The sequence below is a fragment of the Telopea speciosissima genome, chromosome 11 (genome assembly GCF_018873765.1).
Source record: "Telopea speciosissima isolate NSW1024214 ecotype Mountain lineage chromosome 11, Tspe_v1, whole genome shotgun sequence".
NCBI lineage: Eukaryota > Viridiplantae > Streptophyta > Magnoliopsida > Proteales > Proteaceae > Telopea > Telopea speciosissima.
The window spans coordinates 47,919,425-47,938,713 of record NC_057926.1 but is presented as its reverse complement, the minus strand read 5'-3'; the positions used below and the strand labels follow the sequence as shown (position 1 = coordinate 47,938,713).

The following is a 19,289-nucleotide window of genomic DNA, read 5'->3' as shown; positions in this document are numbered from 1 at the left end:
TGAGATGTAAAAACATGCTTGTATTGGACGTGACCCTAATTGCGCCATTCCCAGGTTTGGGTAGATAGCCCTTGGCTAGCTATTAGATTGGAAGACTTGGCTAATCCCTAGGTTCCCCCGCCACTGGGGTAAGCTGGTTTACAAAGGATATCTGATTAGCGGTGGTCGGTTGATTGCTAATTGGTTGTTGTGTCTGAGCCATGAGTGTGGTCACTAAACGGTCAAATAGCATTTGTTGGTTGTTAGTAGACTGGGTAATACTAGCACACATCTGATTTATGGTGTTGGTTGTCGGCTGCATCGCTCCCTGGAGGACTGTGGTCAAACGACGAGTTAGTCCTTCAGTGCACACTGAGCTTCCCGCCTACCTGCGTTTATCGTCATGTTCTTGTTCCTATAGTCCATCGATATTGTTCGAACTATTAATTGCTCTTCTTGGTGGCATTGTACCTCAATCTAAGGGTTCCATTGGGGGTGCCAAAAATTGTTTGGTTGATTTTTCAATCGTTCAAACAATCGATCTATTGTAAGATCAGTCTATCGCAACAAACAATAGTAATAGAGAGCGCGGGCATGCAAAGTCTACAAAACTAAATATAGAAGAAGATTGCACTTCTCACTTCTATGAGGCAATGTGGATTCTTCTCTTACCTCGATTGCTACAAGGACTTTAAATTAAAGACCAAATTGCAATATGCGAAGAAAAGGATAATCACAGAGTGAATGATAGAGATGAAACAAGAAATCAAGAATTTCTATTGATCTCAATGTTGGTATACACGAAGGAATTTCTATTGATCTCAATGTTGGTATACACGAACGATATACTACAAACAGTAGAAATCAAATGAAGAACTCGACAAAGAAAAGGACCGAGATGGTCGGGAAGAAAATAAAAAGATTACATTAAGAAAGATAAAATGCAGTAAAAAATAAAGATAAATAAATTTGCAGGTTGTTGATTGATTGAGAGCTCCTATCCTTTGTTGCCGGATTCTTCTTTTATAAACATTTTTGGTAGTTTTTGGTGGTTCCTAGCAGTTTAAAAGCAAATTTGACTCCTCATTTTGAATTTGAATTTGAACATGCCAAGTGATTAAGTAAGTATCCACAATCCTCTACCTTATATAACCACCTTCTTACTTTGTTGTTCAAAGTTAAAAAAGAGGTCCTTACATGACACGTGCAATGCACAGTCTTAGAGTATACGTAATATAATTATGGTGTAAACAATATCACAGGAAATGGCTTTGCACAATTCTAATTGAAGTTCACGAGTTACTCTCGCTTATGAGCATCGTCCAAATATTATCTCAAGAAAATAAATCTCAGGAAAAAATTGCTCATGTGGCTCTTACTCTACATTGGAGTGTGTGAAGGTATCGCCCTGCCACTCTTGAAATAAAAAATTGCATCTACATGACTATGTTGATACTACTGCGTGCATTCTAATTTGTCCCCGCACTAGTGCCGACGCTATACGACCAGACAGCGACCTCTTACCCATAAAATAAAACGAGATACTTTTTAATGCACTGTGATTGGATCCCTGTAGAATCCTCTCTAGTGGCAGTTAGGTCCGAAATTGGAATCGAGTGTCGTCATGAACAAACAAAACAACTAAAAGCAAATGCCAGCACTCGCCAGTCATCATCACTTTCCGATGTTGAGCACTTATTCTCTGTATCTCCGATCGACCACAAGCTTACTCTCTATAAGATCACTTACCCAAAGGCAAAGAATCCCTAATCTCCCGACGAAGCTCTTCTGCTCTTCTATGGAAGGCCAAGGTTCCAACGCGAACTTCGGGTTTCTGGTGAAGAAACCTTATGACCCTCCCTCATGGGCGTCCCATCTCGACCCCATGCCTTCTCACGTCATCTCCCTTGGACATGTAAGTTTTTTTATCCTCTAAACCAATTAGGATTTATACCCAGATTGATTTTGATTGCATTCTTGTAATTCTTGAACTCTTCCTTCGCATATATTGTATACTCAATGCTATCGTGGCAATTCATTCTGCTTAATGGTAAGAAATGGATTAGTGGGTGAATAATCAGAAGGATTATGTGTTGCGTTTTATCTGAAAACGCCAACAAATCAGGGGTCATGCTAATGGTCAAAGACTTGTCTAATTACAACGAGAATCAGTCACTAGTTATGTCATTATTCACTTGTTATTGGTATGAGTCTTCGTTGGAATTGCTTTAATATGGGTGCAGTAAAAATGGGTTGTGTTTTATTGGTTGAGTGATGATAATGATCTCAAACTTGAAGTACTAATGTGAGTTTCATTTGGGTTGTATGAGTTACCCTCTAATACTGGAAACACAATTTTAAGATCTTCATCAGGATACCTATTTAAAAGCTTTTAAAGTTCAATTATGTAAACATTCTTCATCTTTGTACAATTGAATCGGACTGTTAATAAATAAAAAAAAGAATTTTCAAATTTTATAAAAGAAAAAGCATTTCCCAATTGCATTTTTGTTTTTTGTTTTTTTAATGAGTAACTTTTCAAAATTTTCATGCTTTGTCTTGTTTCTGATTATGACATTTTCTTTCCCCTTCAGCTTCCAACTCCTATCCACAAATGGAATCTTTCTAATTTGCCCAAGAATACAGAAGTGTGGCTGAAGGTAGGTGCTACCGTTATTTGAATTTGAAATTTCCAGTCTTCCTAACCTGTAGCCAAAAGTATGCTTCCTTTTTAATTCTGTGATTAGCCCAATTTTTCTCAAATGATATGTTGGAATCCAAGGCATATGTATATGTAGACAAGGACTTTTTAGGATTGGCTTACCGATGAATGAAATTATTTTTAAAAACCATTTATCATTATATGCTATAACGACCAATCATGTGAATGCTACAGTTCATCTGTTCCAATTACTAGGTGTAAGCTTATCTTTTGATGTAGATGTCTGAGGGGCCTTCATGGTTGGTTCTACCTGACTTCCTTGTGGAACATGTGTTGCCATATGGTTTTGGGTTGGCAGACCATCTATTTGTTTTCCACCCTGAAGCTCTCTTAAATCTTCTCCTGTTATTAATCATTATTTTGATTTACACTAACAGAAAGATCTGGAATTATATAGCGTGATGACCTTTCAGGACTGCAATTGAGTGGTAACAAAGTCAGGAAACTGGAATTCTTGATGGCAGATGCCATTCAACAAGGTGCTGATTGCATTATAACGATAGGAGGCATCCAAAGCAACCACTGCCGTGCAACTGCCGTAGCTGCAAAATACTTAAATCTTGATTGTTATCTCATACTAAGAACTTCAAAGGTTCTCCTTCTTCCCTTTCTTAGCTTTTCTTGCTTGTCTATATGAGTACATCTGTGTTTGTTCTTGATTCCTTAATTATTTGATTAATAGAATTTGTCTCCTAATATATTGCAGCATCTAGTGAATGAAGATCCCGGATTGGTGGGCAACCTTTTGGTAGAGCGTTTAGTGGGAGCACATATTGAACTTGTCTCAAAGGAAGAATACGCTGAAATTGGGAGTGTGGTTTGTCCTCCCCCCCTATCATTTGCTCCAATCTGATATTTCGTTTAGGTTTAAATATTCAACTTGAATATTGTGTAAGTAATTATGTACAATATCATATCCTTTTTTGTTTCGAGATTCTGTGTGGGTGGCTAGAGGCTGGTGTTGTTGCGTTGTTTCTTTCACCGTGGGTGTGGCCCTCTTGTGGGTCTAGCATTGTTTTAGTTTTTTCTGGTCCTGCTCTTTGGGCGTTTTTGGAGTCTTCTCCATAATTGATTTTATGTCTTATATCCTTTCAAGTTTTGATAATTTCATTCTTTGATAAAATAAAGGAAATAAAAACCCTCAACATTATGAATCTGATTTGTGGACATGTGCCCTTGGCTACCCTCATCATTTTGATGGGTATAATATTAGATTTACAATTGACCTGTATGCCTTTGAATATGATCCTTTCCAACTACGTTAAACAAGTCCTAGCTATTCGTTTCAAGAAACTATAAGAACTTAAGTAGTTTTCTGTTCGGGAGTGTGGCCTACGCCAGCACCTCCGTGAGTCTATCTCTCTCCTCCTCAAAATAAGGGGGCAGAGGTGTCTTCATTTGAGAAGGAGAGATAAACTCATGGGAGTGCTGGTGTAGGCCACACTCTCGGACAGAGTTCTTTTTCCTTTAAATGATTATTTCTTCTGCTACGATGTGGTTCCATTATTTTTCTGGAAATGGCTTTTGCAATTCTGGGCTGATATTCTTCGCTTCTTGTGGGCTTGTATGGTGATTTGATTGTATGTTGCATATGGTCATCAATCTGGAGTGTCCAGATGTTGGGCCAGAAGATGGATTGGCTACAAGCCTGAATTTATACTGTTTCAACAATTTATGTTTTCAGTGCGGTCAGGGGCTCTTTTACCTTGGAAAATCATACAGTTACAAATGGGGATGGCTCTTTACATATTGTGTATCAGACTTTAACTAGAGGTAGACCCATGTGGTTTGCATTGATTCTTTTAATTTGGGTCCCTTGATTTGAAGATGTGAATTTGTCTTTCACATGTACCTGAATGGACGCTTGGCATTGAAATTGAAATGCCTACATTATTGGGTATGCTTCTATCTGAGTTTGTTAATGTGTACCCGATTAATAACATACTGAAGCCTAATTATTTGGTTTGTTTAGTCAGGCCTAAAAATTTTGTAATAATTAACTACCTGATAATCAAGTATTTGATACACAGTTTTAATTGTTAAGTCCTTAAGAGGCATATTGATTAGTTGATTTGGCTGGTGTTTGGACCTGCATTTCTGTTCATTCTTTTGGCAAGACCTTCTTGAGCTATTTCATGTGTTCTCAGCTCTACGGGGTGTTAGAACTGTGGAGTCCTAATTTGTACGGTTAGTTCGGTTTCTATTAATAATTGGATATCCCTTGTATGTCATATTTGCAACATGATTTTTTTTTCTCACAGTTTTCTTTTTTGACATAATCAAGCTGGTTGGAGGTTTATGATTGTGTGTTATTTTCTCTCCATCTCAGGCTCTCACCAATGTGCTAAAGGAGAGGTTATCAAAAGAAGGGAGAAGGCCATATGTCATTCCTGTTGGTGGATCAAACTCTCTGGGAACCTGGTGAGATAAGTAAAGCTATGTCCAAACTTCTTTTTTTCTGTGTTGTGTTTTTTTTGGGGGGGGTTGGGGAGGGGGGGGGGGAGTTGTTGCATTACCTTACATTTCACTATTTGGATCTTTCTTTCCCCTTCGTACATGATTCAATTTGGGTTGCTTCAGGTTTGTTTCGATTACTTGCATTTCATCTTACTCTATGTTATAATATTAGGCACTATTCCATATTTAATGATGTTTTTTATGTTGCATACTTTGTTTTTGAGTGTTGTAAACCTTTTGAACAATGTGTTAGGTGTCTTCTATCTGAAACATAGTTTTAGATTTTGCAACATTCCATCAAAATTTCATGACGAAATACAGTGCGATACTCACCACTATGCCTTTGGGTCCTAAAATATATATTTTTTTCTTCGGGTGTGAATAAAATCATTTATTACCAAAGAAGAGAAATACAAGGGACCCCAAAAAAGGGGTGGGGGGAGGAGAATAAACAATACAACTTACAAGACCCTGCCTTACAAGGGGAGGCAAGGGACTGTAAAAGGGACGGGGGAAGACCCCAAGCATCAATAATCAATCTATTTCTAGGGTATCAGCACATCTAGTAGGGGTGACAGGTAGCTTGGATTTGACATCAAGGAGAATAGAATCCCATATCTACTGAAAGGATCTGGACTTAGAGGACCATCTTCTGAGGTTACACTCAAACAAGATGTGGTAGATGTCGGCTTCAATGCAAGCTTACCCACCAAGTCACCACAAGAATTGCCAGCAATGGACATGTCCACCCAAATCCATTCTCTCTCAAAGGGTAGAATCCTTCTTCTGCGAGGCTAGTATTTAACTAGAAGACCTTTCCAAATTGAGAAGGAGAAGGGGCAGACAAAAAAGAGATGATCCACGTCTTCAGAGGCATTCAAACAGAGACATCAAAGAGGAGAGATTGGAGTTTGTCTCTGTAGAAGGAAGGCTTGAGTAGGGAGGCGGCGAGAGAAGACTCTCCAAACTATGAAACTGTGGTGGGGGATAGGCTGCTTAAACCAGACCAGATTGCGCCAAGCCTTGACTAACCCATGAGCCCTAATGAGATCCCAAGCCAACTTGGCTCTGAGAGACCCGTCGACGAAGCAAACCAAATGACAATATCATTGCTGCCACTGGGCCTTCTGGGGATACTTGGAAGAGCATTCCAGATGGCAGTCAAGGATGAGAAGGGGGGGGTTCATTTTGTTGAGGATTGGTGTCTTTACTTCTGATGATTGGACTGCTGTGTGGAGCCTCCGTCCCCGAGGAAATTTTTTTAAGGACTATATGGGTATTTCGGTAAATTTCCTGTGTAGGGTTTCACTATAAACCTGTAGCGAGAGTTCTTTCTCTAAAACGAAAATTTGAGAGAGGTGTGAGGACGAGCGACTGTAACCCTATTCTCCATTGATAGTGAAACAAATCTCATCTCACCGTGGACGTAGGCAACCTTGCCGAACCACGTAAATACTTGTGCGCACTGTGTGATTGTTGTTTTGCGTTTTCCATTCTTCTCTGCATCGTGTTAAGTTTTACACATTTGTCATGCTGAATGACATTTGAGATCATGTCCATCCTACCATATCAAGAGCTATAAATGACTCTATCACCAATTGATTGAAAAGAGCTCCTTGGATTGCTAGTTGTCAAGCCAGAATCTGGTGGAGGCACCGTCATCGTACATGGATCTGATAACACCATAACAAGAGATTGAAGTTTCATAATCTTTCTCCAAACCCAGGAGGCATCAGATATAGCGGGAGCAGAGCAGATGAGCAATCCAAATAGACTCGTTGCAAAGAAAACGAGAATAGACTTAGTCAATCCAAATACTCTTCCTGTTGGCCTCTAGCTTCCAAATCAATTTGAGAATTCCCATATAACTGATATCTTTAATTCTTCTCAAACGAAGACCCCTCATCTTTGGAGAGACAGAAAGGCTCAGCTGATAGTGTGCAAGAATCTGGAGGCATCACAACCCTTCCAAAGAAAGGCACACCAGGGATTCCAGCTTCTAAATGATGGACTGGGTTGTCCAAAGATGTCGAACCGGTAGATATAAGAGGACTGAAGAACAGATCGGGTCACCTCTAGACGGCTAGCATAAGAGAAGGGCTTTCCCTTCTAGAGCTGGAGCCTCTTGTGCAAGAGATCCAACATAGGGGAGCAGTGGTGAGCAGATAACCTGGAGGGAATTAAAGACAAACGCAAGTACTTGACTGGAAGACGGCCCAAGGAGAACCCAAACAAATCAATCAAAGAGGACTTGACATCATTAGATACTCAGGCAGGAACAAGAGGGATTTGGTTTGGTTAATACGGAGACTGGATATACTCTCAAAGTGGCACACAAGACATAATGACCTCAATGGAAGAGATGTCGGCTTTGGATAAGACCATGACATCATCTGCAAAGGCCATATAAGAGATTTTAGAGCCTTACATTTCAGCAGGGGGAAATGAGATGCTGGTCCATACAAGATTGGATGCTTCTGGAAAGTACTTCGAGGGCTAGGGTGAAAAGATAGGGAGAGAGGGGGCAGCCTTGGTGAATACCAATATAGGAGGTAAAAAACCTCGCGGGGCTACTGTTAATAAGTACTGAGACATGGGGGGAGGAAATGCAATGATGGATCCAATTAACTAAGGCAGGAGGGAAAGACATCTTATGCAAGACACTGACAATGAAGTCCCAAGACAAGAAGTCGAAAGCTTTATGGATGTCAATTTTCAGAAGAGCGATTGGGGAGTGGTTTTTATGGTCGAAGCCTCTAACAAGATCATTACAAAGAAGAATGTTGTCTGGGATGCTTCTACCAGAATTGATTGTTACTAACAAGATGATCAACCACTAGCTTGATCCGATTGGCGAGGACTTTTGCAATGACTTGTACAATATGTTGCAAAGGGAGATGGGACAGAAATCAGAGAAAGAGGAGTCTCCTTTCTTAGGGATGAGGCAAAGAAAGATTTGGTTGAAAAAACCCATACTAAAACCATCTAGACCAGGGGCTCTGTTGGTCTTATGGTTTTAAGATTTGTTCATTTTGCTACTACTCATAATAAAATTTGACCAATTAACGGTGCAACATTGGGTACTGGAAGAAGGTAGGAGAAGCATAAATTGTGAAGGAGATAAAATGCATCAAAGTGTAAACCTGAGCATCTCTGATTAAAGCAGTGCCGATATTGTCTCCAAAGTGTCCTGAGCTTAAAAGGGAGAAGTAACTGTGTTTAACATGAATCATAATTGTTCCTAGTTTACTGACAATAGGTTATATTTTGTTCCTGAAACACTAGATGCCCATAATGTTTTATAATTAGAGGTTTGCATAATCTACAAATCACTAATTCAATGGTTCTTTCTCTTTTCAGGGGTTATATTGAAGCAATCAGGGAGATTCAACAACAAATTCAAACTGGACCTGGCAAAACAGGATTTGATGACATTGTTGTAGCTTGTGGCAGGTTTTGCTTGACTCTTCTACTTAGTTTCTAACGTTAACTTGGAGCTAACTTCTCAACATATATAAGCACATTTTTAATATAATTTCTAATTTGTACGTCTAATGGTTTAACATGTGATTCTTGGTTATTGGAATCACTGCACAAATTTGGTGTAATTACCTTAGAAAAGAATGCAAAAGTTGGTAAATTCTCATTTCGAAGTATGAAAATATTCATAACCATATCGTCTGCTTGAAGAGATGGAAAAGGGAAGGATTGCCTAATGAAAGTAGATCTTGATGAATACGACTAAAGACATAAGTTTAATATGAAATCCGACGTACTGACTTGATGACAAGTACATGAAAATAAACCATCATTTATTTTGCAGAGGTAGTTATGTAGATTCCGGGTTAATAGCTTAAATCTTTCAAAAAATGGTCACAAGTTTGAAATGAAAATTTCTGGGAACATTTCAAGAAGCAATGGAGCCTCGAAAATACTGTCAAGTTTTCTGACTTTATCTCTGCCTTGGTACATCCAACATATGTATTATTTTATTATTTTCTCATGATTAAAATTCTCTTCAATGTTGTTGCATATGAAAACAAAAAGAAAATAAAAGATAAACATCCCAGGTCAGTGCTATTAGCTGTTGGCTTGCAAACATGGGATGATGGCTACTTGTCCTCTAAAGGCTTGTTTTTCATCCTTAGAGAAGATAGGTCTATTGTTCCTAAAACATGGGTTTCACTTTTCCTCATCTTAGAAGTTCCCATCTTTATAAAAAATTTATATCTGAAGTTCTTTCAGATATATCTAAGGTATAATATAAGTGTGAGTGTGTGAAATTTTTGAATTTGAATAGAAAAGATGAAGAAAGAAGAGAGATTAATTCATCTAGGTCTAGGACATTTTGATGTAACATGAAACTCTGTTCTATAGATTGGAAAACGCCCCTCCGACTGTCTTATTGCTGCTCTCCATTCTAAAACAGGGTAACAGATCTCTTGAAATGGTCCTGGAATGTGTCTAACTTTTATCATATCCTCCTTGTTCCTTACTTCCTTAAGCCCCCTACATACTGTGAATGGCACTGGATTTGTATTTTTCATCTGCAACTTGTTTATGTTTTACATATGTTTTTGTCAATGGTGAAGAGTATGTGGTTCATATTGTCGTGTAGAGATTATATTGTTCTCTGAATTTCGTTTTAACTTTAGTCGTCTTATGTTTCTGTTCTGCAATTTTTAGTGGAGGGACCATTGCTGGTCTATCGTTGGCAACGTGGCTGAGTAAATTAACTGCTAAAGTATGTTTTTTTTCTACCATTTCTTAGATGTTAATTGGCTCCCCTAAAGATCTTCACTAATTAGTTAGTGCCACTATAGGTTCATGCATTCTCTGTTTGCGATGACCCGGATTACTTCTATGACTTTGCTCAAGGCCTACTGGATGGACTCAAAGCAGGTGTCAGTGCACGTGATATAGTCAGCATTCAAAATGTGAGTCAACAATGATAATCATGTTCATCATAGAGTATGTCATATTCTTGCATGCTAGCATTACATGAACTTCACTCTAGGGCTCTAACTATCTATTTTAGAAGGGAAAGAGTTTTTCTTGAGGCAAATGTACTGTTATAGTTTTCATCAGACTCTCTCAATGGCCACTGAGGAAAATTATGCCCTTGTTATTTTTCATATCACAGTTGGGTACTCTTGAGCTCAAGTTATACTTATGCCTACCTTCATTAAGGACAACCTTTACCATCTCTCTTTAGAAGAGAGAACTTCGGGTTTTTGGGCAGCCTCAATACTATGTTCTCCCTATGCTGATATTTCGTGCATTTCGAAGTAATAGCTTCTTTATGAGAATTCTAATGAAGTTGTTTTTCTATTTACTCACTGTTCAAGTGAGTTGATACCCACCCTGTGAGGTGAAAGTGGAAGTCTGGTCTTCAAATTTCCAGAAAATCCAGTTTTTGGTAGATGCTCTGATCTCGTGATTCCATTCAATGATTTTAGCTTGCCTTGTACTATTCCAATGGAGGAAAGGGGATCAGTAGCAGAGTCATGCTTTTAGAATCTAAAAAATCCTACGTGACATTATCTTGTTAAAATATCTCCTTGTGCATTAATTTCATTGTTCCACTATCCTCCTTTTTAAGCGTGTGTCTCCCCATAGTTAAGAGAATGGGTTTTGGAAAATCATAATCTTTTCTTGAAGAATTCTGAGGGTACAATCACAGTCTATCCCGTGAAGGGGAAAGTCTCTAGGCCCTAGGCCAGTGATGGTTTTGCTTTTGTTCTTGTACTGTACAACATCAAGTAATATGTTAATTTGTCACAGGCCAAAGGTCTGGGCTATGCCATGAACACCGCTGAGGAACTCAAATTTGTTAAAGATGTTGCTGCTGCTACAGGCATTGTTCTTGACCCGGTGTACAGGTGTGGTGAAATACCATTTTCCATTCTTTACTACTTCCTTTAATTCTTACCATTTAGAGGTGGTGAGTTGGGCTGGATTTTGTTCAAGGGGTGAAAGCATCCATTACGGCTTACAACTCATGCACCAGTGACAAAGTTGAGCATTGTCTTCTGTATCATTGTTAGGGATCTATCAGTAATTGATAGCAAATGAATGCAAGTGGGTTCAAGCTAAAATTGTTTGTGATTATGTGTTACTATGCTTGTTTGAGTATTCGCTGCAAGCACATGCTGTCATGCCACTGGGATGCTGTCCTTATATACTTGAATAGAATGCTTTTGTTGTTCTTTTTTCCTTTGAGGAAACCACAAGGTCATTCAAAAGATTGATGATTGAAAAGGAATAGTAGCTAAGGTGAGTCATAACAACTGAGGGGAAACTGTATTTTAACAATGAAGGTGTAATCCCATACAGTTTATGCTTAATGTATTAAGTGTGCTTGAAGTTGTCTGATGGTACTATCTAGACATACTGATGTTCTATCTGCATGTCTGATTCATAATGTTCTGTGGTCAAAATTGAAATTACTGAGATCACTCATAGGCACCAGCCCTCTCTTTCAGTCTAAGGCTGCTTATTTGTGGGTTTTAACTATTTCTTCTCCAAATTCTAAATAACACTAATTGACGCTGGCACACCTTTTTGATGATTTGATTTTGAGAGATTCTTAAACTTTGATCATTGGTTCAATAGAGGTGGTGTTTATGAATTTTTTATAGATGATTTAGACTTTAAAAAGTATAACTTATGCACAAACTGAGATCTATTTGATGATTTCAACAAAAAGTTAGAGATGAGGACTCATGAGGTCACTGAAGACAGATGTCTCACTGTAGTTATTTAGCTTCAAGTTCCTAGGGCGAAGATTTTCTTATGTCGAAAAGGAGAGTAAGAAACACCGTTGCAGGATAGAAAAACACTACAAGCTTTCCAAATGAAAAATAGTTCATATATTTGCCATTTACTTGTCCTATCAAAGTTCTTGCATAATGGGGTCACGAGAACATGAACAATACTGTAATAATTTTAATAAAAGTGTGTCTTGGAAGTAAAGCGGCCATCCAAATTCAGCGATAAGTTTTCTTCTTGCAGAAAGCAAATTTAAACATTAGAAACTGGGTAAGCAACACTTGTCACCCCGTCCTTTCTTACACAAGTTATTATAAAGTGTGAAAACTGGCATATTCCTTGCTAAATAGGTCAAGCTATAACTACTGCATACCAAAGGCCAGCCTGATCTCCTTACTCATAGATAGATAGATAGAGAGACTTATAATTCTATATGTCAAGCCATAAATGTTGTAGATCAAAGGGCTGTGACACCTCTTTACTCTCCTTACTAGTGTTTAATAGAAAAAAAATGTTCAAGCAGACCATTCTACTCTGTTAATGTTGGCCTTCTTCTGACTTCGTCCAAAATATTTTAACAGATAATCTTCCCATTTGCTGAGTGGTTAATTGGTCTTCTGTTCTTTACCAAATTTCTTCATTCCTATCTCTAATAAAATTTTCTTCTGCTAGACCGCACATGAATGGTAAATGAAGCCATCACTTTGAAATTATGACCTTCCAGACTTCCTGAAACAGTAAAATTACTTTCTGGTACTTGTAATGTATTTAACTATAGATAAGGGTACTTTGGTTCCTTCGGGGTTATTGTATACTAAGGAATGGTATTTAGCTATAGGTAAGGGTACTTCGGTTCCTTTGGGGTTATTGTGTACTATTGATACGCATTTTAGTCCATGTAACACAGTCATATCACCATGGTAGAATGGGGAACTTTGGCAAGCTGTGTACCTTTACTTTCATTTCCCCCCCTCCCGCTTCTCTTCATCTTTTTCTTCCTTTCCTCAACCCTAATCTTGAAACTGTCTTGCTCAAGTAAACCAAGTTTCCTGACTCCAGGAATTGTTCCAACCATCCAGGTTTTGGTGCGAGGCATAAGAATCTGACCTTATTTCAAGTAGAAAACCTTCTTGCGTTCAACTTCTAGTCAAACTGTTGCTATGCAAAAGACAATTCGAAGCTTTAATTATCTTGCAATTAAATTCTAGTATACCGATTCCAAAGCCTGTTATAACTACTGCTTTAATACTCAGGGAGTCAACCTGGTAATAGACAATTTACTTGGATCCCTTTAGGCATCAGGTTAGAGACTTGGTTTAATGACTCAGATTTCGCTCTGAGAACTTGGCCAGGAAATATGGATTGGATGATTTAAAATGTTTACGGCATGCTTGTTTTTCCCGATTTTCTTAACTTAATAATGGGTCCGCTAAGTACTTATTTTGTTTTTCTCCCTACCATACCCTATTCATTTCATGATCCAGAACATGTGAAGACTTCCCAGACCAGATGTGCAAACAGGATCTAGATCTAGATTGCACTTCAACTATTTAAGATCAAAATCAAAAGGAAAATATCCAGTTGAATTTACTGGTTTTCAATTTATTTATATTTTTAACAGATCATCTCTGCTATTTGTTGTATGTTTAAAACCTCATTTTCTTTTCTTTAGGAAAAGAAGAACACTTATTTTTGGTTTTCCATTTTTTTTTTTGCTTTTAAAGATCTGATATAAGTTTCTTTATTCCTTTTCTATTCATTGTTTATTGTTTTGTTTTTATATACTTTCAGTTTCTAGTTCCATTATTTCTTCCTAAGCAAAGTGGAGCACTTGGCCTGGTGGTGAAGGCATCAGTGCTCTGCACTTCGTATTTGAAATCCTGAGTTTTAATTGGCAGCCTCGGCACCTCATTCTGAACTGTTTATATATTCTGTTTGGTTTTATGGGTATATTTAACATCTTCAACCAGTGGTCCAATTGGTTGGTATGAGTGGTCTGAGATCTGACTTCTGATTTGGCAATCTGTTGACCAACCATCCAACAATTCCAAAGGCCTTTTGGTCCTTTGGGTTGTCATCACAACCTAGCTGTTAGTGGCCCAAATGGTCCCGCCACAGTGCCCTATGGTCGGTCTGAGTAAGAAGAAACTATTGAAATTTTACCTTTTCTTAAGGAAGAATGTGTAAACTCTCTATTTTATTTTATTTTGTTCTTAATTATTTATATGTCAACTTGTGAGTTGATAGCATGACTGACCGATCAACTTGACTTACTAGGATTTTGAGAAGTTGATTTTCAAGTTTTAGTACTGGTTGGTTTGACTTCAGTTTCTTCCCTCAGTCCAACCTATGATGGAGAGCTAGGTTCTGACTGACCTTTAAATTCCATTAATCCTTCTCGTGTTATCCATTTCAATGTAGCTCCATGTGGAGGTATTGCTCAGCCTAGTCACACACTTTTCGTGACCCTCTATCCTTTTGGTTCCCCCCAAAAATAAATGAATATATCATGTATCCTATGATTTAGATTGAGTTGCTTGTTCCAACTATCTTGTGACATAGATAATCTAGAACTTTTGTCTGTTAAATTTGGTTGCATGTCTTGAATATTTGCTCTTTATGGGTGAGAAGGTTTTTTCTGACATCATATTACTTTTCGCAATTGATTACACTCTTTTAGTGGGAAGGCTGCCCGTGCAATGCTTAAGGACATGGCTGCAAACCCAATGAAGTGGGAAGGAAGAAAGGTTCTCTTTATACATACTGGTGGGCTCCTTGGGCTCTATGACAAAGTTGATCAGATGACATCAATGGCAGGGAAATGGCAGAGAATGGATATACATGAATCCGTTCCGAAAAAGGAAGGAATTGGAAAAATGTTTTAAAGCAGCAAGACACAAGGCCTTTCTCATCTACTGATCCTTTCAAATGGTGAATCAACAAGAACTTCTCATACATATGTTTCAAGCTATTCTCATTATCTATATTGCTCATTTCTCTTTTAAAATTGTTTTGCTTCGGTGTTTATATATTATGTACACACAATAAAGTGCATCCAGACCCTCCATTGTTGGCCTCTCTTGGTTGTCTGTTCTTGAAAATAGTCACTGACAACCTTGTTATCTGATGTGGGCCGCTTTCCAAATTGTTCTTTTATCTTTTCTAAGTTCTAATGAATGCCTTTTGCCAGGTGAGTAGGAAGAATAAAATTGCCAAGTTGGGAATCTACATCAACCTTTGAACTGCACATTTAATGAGGCAATTGAAGGTGATTTTTATTATTATATTAGAAGAGAGAATGATGGGCATGGGCATATAACCAGTACCATGTGTCCTCTCATATTCTCTCTCCTTCTTGACACGTGGGTTTCCCTGTACATACAAACCTTGGGGCGTCCCCTCCTTTGCTTCCATTGGCTTAGCATGGGTTGGGTGCGCAAGAAGCAATGAAAAATCTTCTTGATCTGACCTGAGTGTGAAATAGGTGTGGTTGATGTTGGAACTGTTGGGTTCATGTACCATCATCAAAAGTGGATGCAAATTGCATTAACTATTTGCCCGCTAATAAACACTCGTTGGTGCTGCTTAGGGTGTGTTGGTGTGGTGGTCATTTGGTCTCATCCCTTTAACAAGGAATTAAGGAGATTACTAATTGTAGAATGTTGCCGTTCAGAAATAAAGACACTCCAACGTCTTTATAACAATTACATAGACGAGTTTGGGGAATAAAGACACTCCAATGGCTATATAATGGGTATACACAGAGGAATTTTTATCCGCTGCTGTGCACTACAGCGCTGCTGTGCCATTGTGCGGTGCAGCAGCAGGTTCCATTGTGCACACATGGCCGCTGCTATGCCGATGACACAGCAGCGGATAAAGGTCCATATACAGAGTCTATAAATATACTTTTTAAATCGATGAGGACAACTAATGTGTGGAGCCTTCTATTGATGGATTATTGTCCTCTTCGATTCCTAAAGCTCAGCAGAAAAGCCCATACGTCTCAGCCAATTCATCATTGCACATTGCACTGATAGGATTAGCATGGATTTGTAACCAATTCACAGTAGATGTTGCCACATATTTGAATTTTGGAAGATTGTTTGAAAATTAATTAATTTTTTTTAGTAGGAGAATATTCTTTATTGTTTTGGTTATTTTATTTCTGTTTTGTTTCTATGAATAAAAAAGTGGAAAATATAGGGACACTCCTTCAACTATGACCTGCTTTCATGTATACCCACTCATCTATTTTTTTTTTTGGTAAAATACCCCCTCATCTATTGAAAGTAAGTAAATTAGTCCATCAAACTAACTCCTGTTAGTTTTAAACGTTAATACTCTTCCAACCATTTTTAGGATCAAATTGCCCAAATTAAAAGTTTGAAGATGACAATACCCTTTAGGGGTAAATACTAAATACAAATCATGTCTTTTTTTCTTTCTCTAGTTTGCCTTTAGATGTTCTTATATTTCCCTCTTTTTTTTTTCATTCTCGTAATAGTGGTAGTACAAGGAAAAGATCCCCTCGACTTCGGAGTCCCATGTCCGATTTTGAGTCGGATAAATGATCAAGTGTCACGCCCATGGCCACTGCTCCACCGTCGGATTACAATGAAATAGCCCGAGTTCGATTCGAGACTCGGATAAATGATCGAGTGCCATGCTCATGACACTACACCATTGATGGATTACGATGAAATTGTTGTGCCAATCTCGATTGACATCTGTCCCATCATCTGAAAGGTACCCAACAATCACGTGACGTTGATGAATCGGTCGGTGGGCCTCGACTTATCAAGTAGTTAAAGATAAAAAATGGTCGATTGTGTATAACACTCTTGTTTTAGTATTTACCCCTAAAGGGTATTTTTATCTTCAAACTTTTAATTTGGGTAATTTAGTTCTAAAAAAATGGATGGGTGAGTATTATCGTTTAAAACTATCAGCAGTTAATTTGATAGACTAATTTACTTGCTTTCAATAAATGAAGGGGTTTATTTAAAAGGTTTTGAAGATGAGAGAATATCAACTTTTTCTTTTTTTGAGTACATTTTACCTAATTGGGAATATCACTTTACTAGGTTCCACCGGACTCTTCTCTTTCCAATCGCAATCGAATGATTAAAAGTATGATATAAAGATATTTTTCGAAGGGTGGTATTTGTTATTCGTTGGCGTCGACAATATTATCCACTTTTAATAGGTCCCGATTCTGGGCCCTGCCATTTACTTTTTTTCTGATGAAGCTTCATGCCTCTCAAGTAGGGCAATGGTTGGAGGCATTGATATTGGTATCAGTATCGGATAGACTGATATGGCCGATGTTGTATGATTTTGAAGGTAATCAATATCAATACTTAACTGATATTGTATCGATGAAATGATACAGACAAAGGGTAAAATAGTAACAACAAATTCATCTTTTAAAGAAACACTATAGGTAAACTTGTTTGATATGATCGATCCGTATCAATACCCAATCCAACACTGTGTGCTAAAACCATGAATTGAAGTGTCAAAACCTAGTTGAACTGGTAAAATTGAGTCAAACGATGGAAACCAAATCAAAATGAAACTGATATGAGCTTATTGGATCATATTTTGGATTAAGGTTTTGTGAAATTTAAATCAAATCAAACTATATCAAAACCAAACTTACAATCAGATCAAAACCAATATAAATAGATAAGAAACCGATACCTACCCGAAAGTCATTAAAAAAAAAAATTTCCCCCATAATTCTGAATATATTTACATGATAAATCGAAATCAAACCAATAACAGAAATCGATAAAAAACTTAAACAAAACCGAATATTAACCAAATCCGAAGCACCCTTATTGAATCATATTTTTTGAACTCACTTATTCTCACATCCAAATCAATAAAATCAAACCAAAACCCATTACAACCGACTGATTAACATCCCTAGTCGCAAGTCAAAAAAGTCTGCAATCTTGAACCTAAAAGTCTCAGCTTGTATGGAAAAGTTGTTTAAGAAATTACAATTTTTTTTAAAAAAAAAAATAAGAAACTACAGAAGTTATACATTGCCGACATCCTTTGCCTTCTAGTGGAGCATTTATTTAGGTGTACGGCTAGGTGATCCCATAAACAAGTGAGCTGCATGGGCTGGTCCCATTTTGTGTCTATCCTCTACCTCTCTTTTCCATTAAAAGTGTACCCCTGTTTGGTCTCGAACCGGGATTCCTTAGCTGACGTGTTAGAAGGGAAAATGAGGGATGTAAAAATTATCATTTAACTCTAAGGGGTTTGTTCAATTGTTGATTTTGTAGTGGGTAGAATGTCTTATGAAGCATCTTACCTAGGTTCGAATCCCCTTGATATCAATCTTAGGACCATTCATCCTTCTTGGAGCAAAAACGGCATGTGAGGGCTTGAAGGGATTATACTCCAAAGGATGTGGGGGGAATGTTTTCATTCATATTGTATTCGATTAGTTTTTTAATAGATTTAGATATTTTTTTAGAAATTCATTTTTAAATACAGATTCCTCTAAACGGTTATGAGGAGGAATTGAATATGGATTTTTTATTATTTTTGTACGGTTTTAGATCTACCAATAAGTTATTGGTCTCTCAATGGCTCTAAAATCGATAGATCAATAAGGAACCGTTGGATTAGGAACAAATTCACATCCTAACTCTATATATATTATATAATTCCTAAGACTTAAGATCATGACTCATGAGAGTTAAAGTCAAACCCTTTAATTTTTTAATCTTTCATTTTAACTGGTACCACTTGTCTGATATGCTATTTTATCAAAGATTTGATTATTAACTTGAAAATCCATTTGGGAATGCTAACTTAAGAACATACCTTAAAATAATTCTAACTTATGAGGGTGGTGGTGTTCCTAATTAATTGAATACAAAATAAAAGGTAATATATACTAGTTTCGTGATTTGAGGACATAAAATGATAGTGAGATGCATATCTCATGTAAATGAAATTAATATAATGGTCTTGGATCTCAGGTTTGAAACTGATTAACTTATTGGTCCGGTCCTAGTGTTGAACCCTTACACTCGGAACTATTAAGTAATCAGACCGATAGCACACAATCGAACCAATTAACACCCCTAATTTTAGGATTAAAATGCCCTCAAACTCGCGGAAAATCTAAATTGTCAAGGGCCTTCTCTCCTCCCGCCCTCCCTTCTTCCCCCGGAAATTCCGAAGAGTTGTTTGAAGCTTTTAGTTTGTAGGGGACGAGCGCCTCTTCAGCTCTGGATAAAAGGTTTCTAAAAGAATTGAAACTTTCCCATGTGGATTAGGGTCCATTTTCTAAACAGATAACACGGACCAGCTGTTTGACAATCCGTTTGAC

General features: G+C 37.7%; 1 protein-coding gene across 1 annotated transcript; it reads left to right on the top strand.

Annotated features, from left to right (window-relative positions):
- The first annotated feature begins 1,640 nt into the window (after positions 1 to 1,640).
- LOC122646432 (putative D-cysteine desulfhydrase 1, mitochondrial) lies at positions 1,641 to 14,883 on the top strand. The gene is made up of 10 exons (XM_043839982.1): positions 1,641 to 1,894; positions 2,574 to 2,639; positions 3,099 to 3,293; positions 3,408 to 3,518; positions 5,031 to 5,122; positions 8,519 to 8,611; positions 9,845 to 9,902; positions 9,982 to 10,095; positions 10,943 to 11,040; positions 14,610 to 14,883. The coding sequence occupies exons 1-10, from the start codon at positions 1,664 to 1,666 to the stop codon at positions 14,812 to 14,814; spliced, it is 1,263 nt and encodes a 420-aa protein (XP_043695917.1). The 5' UTR covers positions 1,641 to 1,663; the 3' UTR covers positions 14,815 to 14,883.
- Positions 14,884 to 19,289: the final 4,406 nt, after the last annotated feature.

Coding starts and splice junctions, on each gene's coding strand:
- LOC122646432 (XM_043839982.1), top strand. CDS start 1,664: ATGTTGAGCACTTATTCTCTGTATCTCCGATCGACCACAAGCTTACTC. Junction 1,895..2,573: donor ACGTCATCTCCCTTGGACAT/GTAAGTTTTTTT, acceptor TTTCCCCTTCAG/CTTCCAACTCCTATCCACAA. Junction 11,041..14,609: donor GTTCTTGACCCGGTGTACAG/GTGTGGTGAAAT, acceptor ACACTCTTTTAG/TGGGAAGGCTGCCCGTGCAA.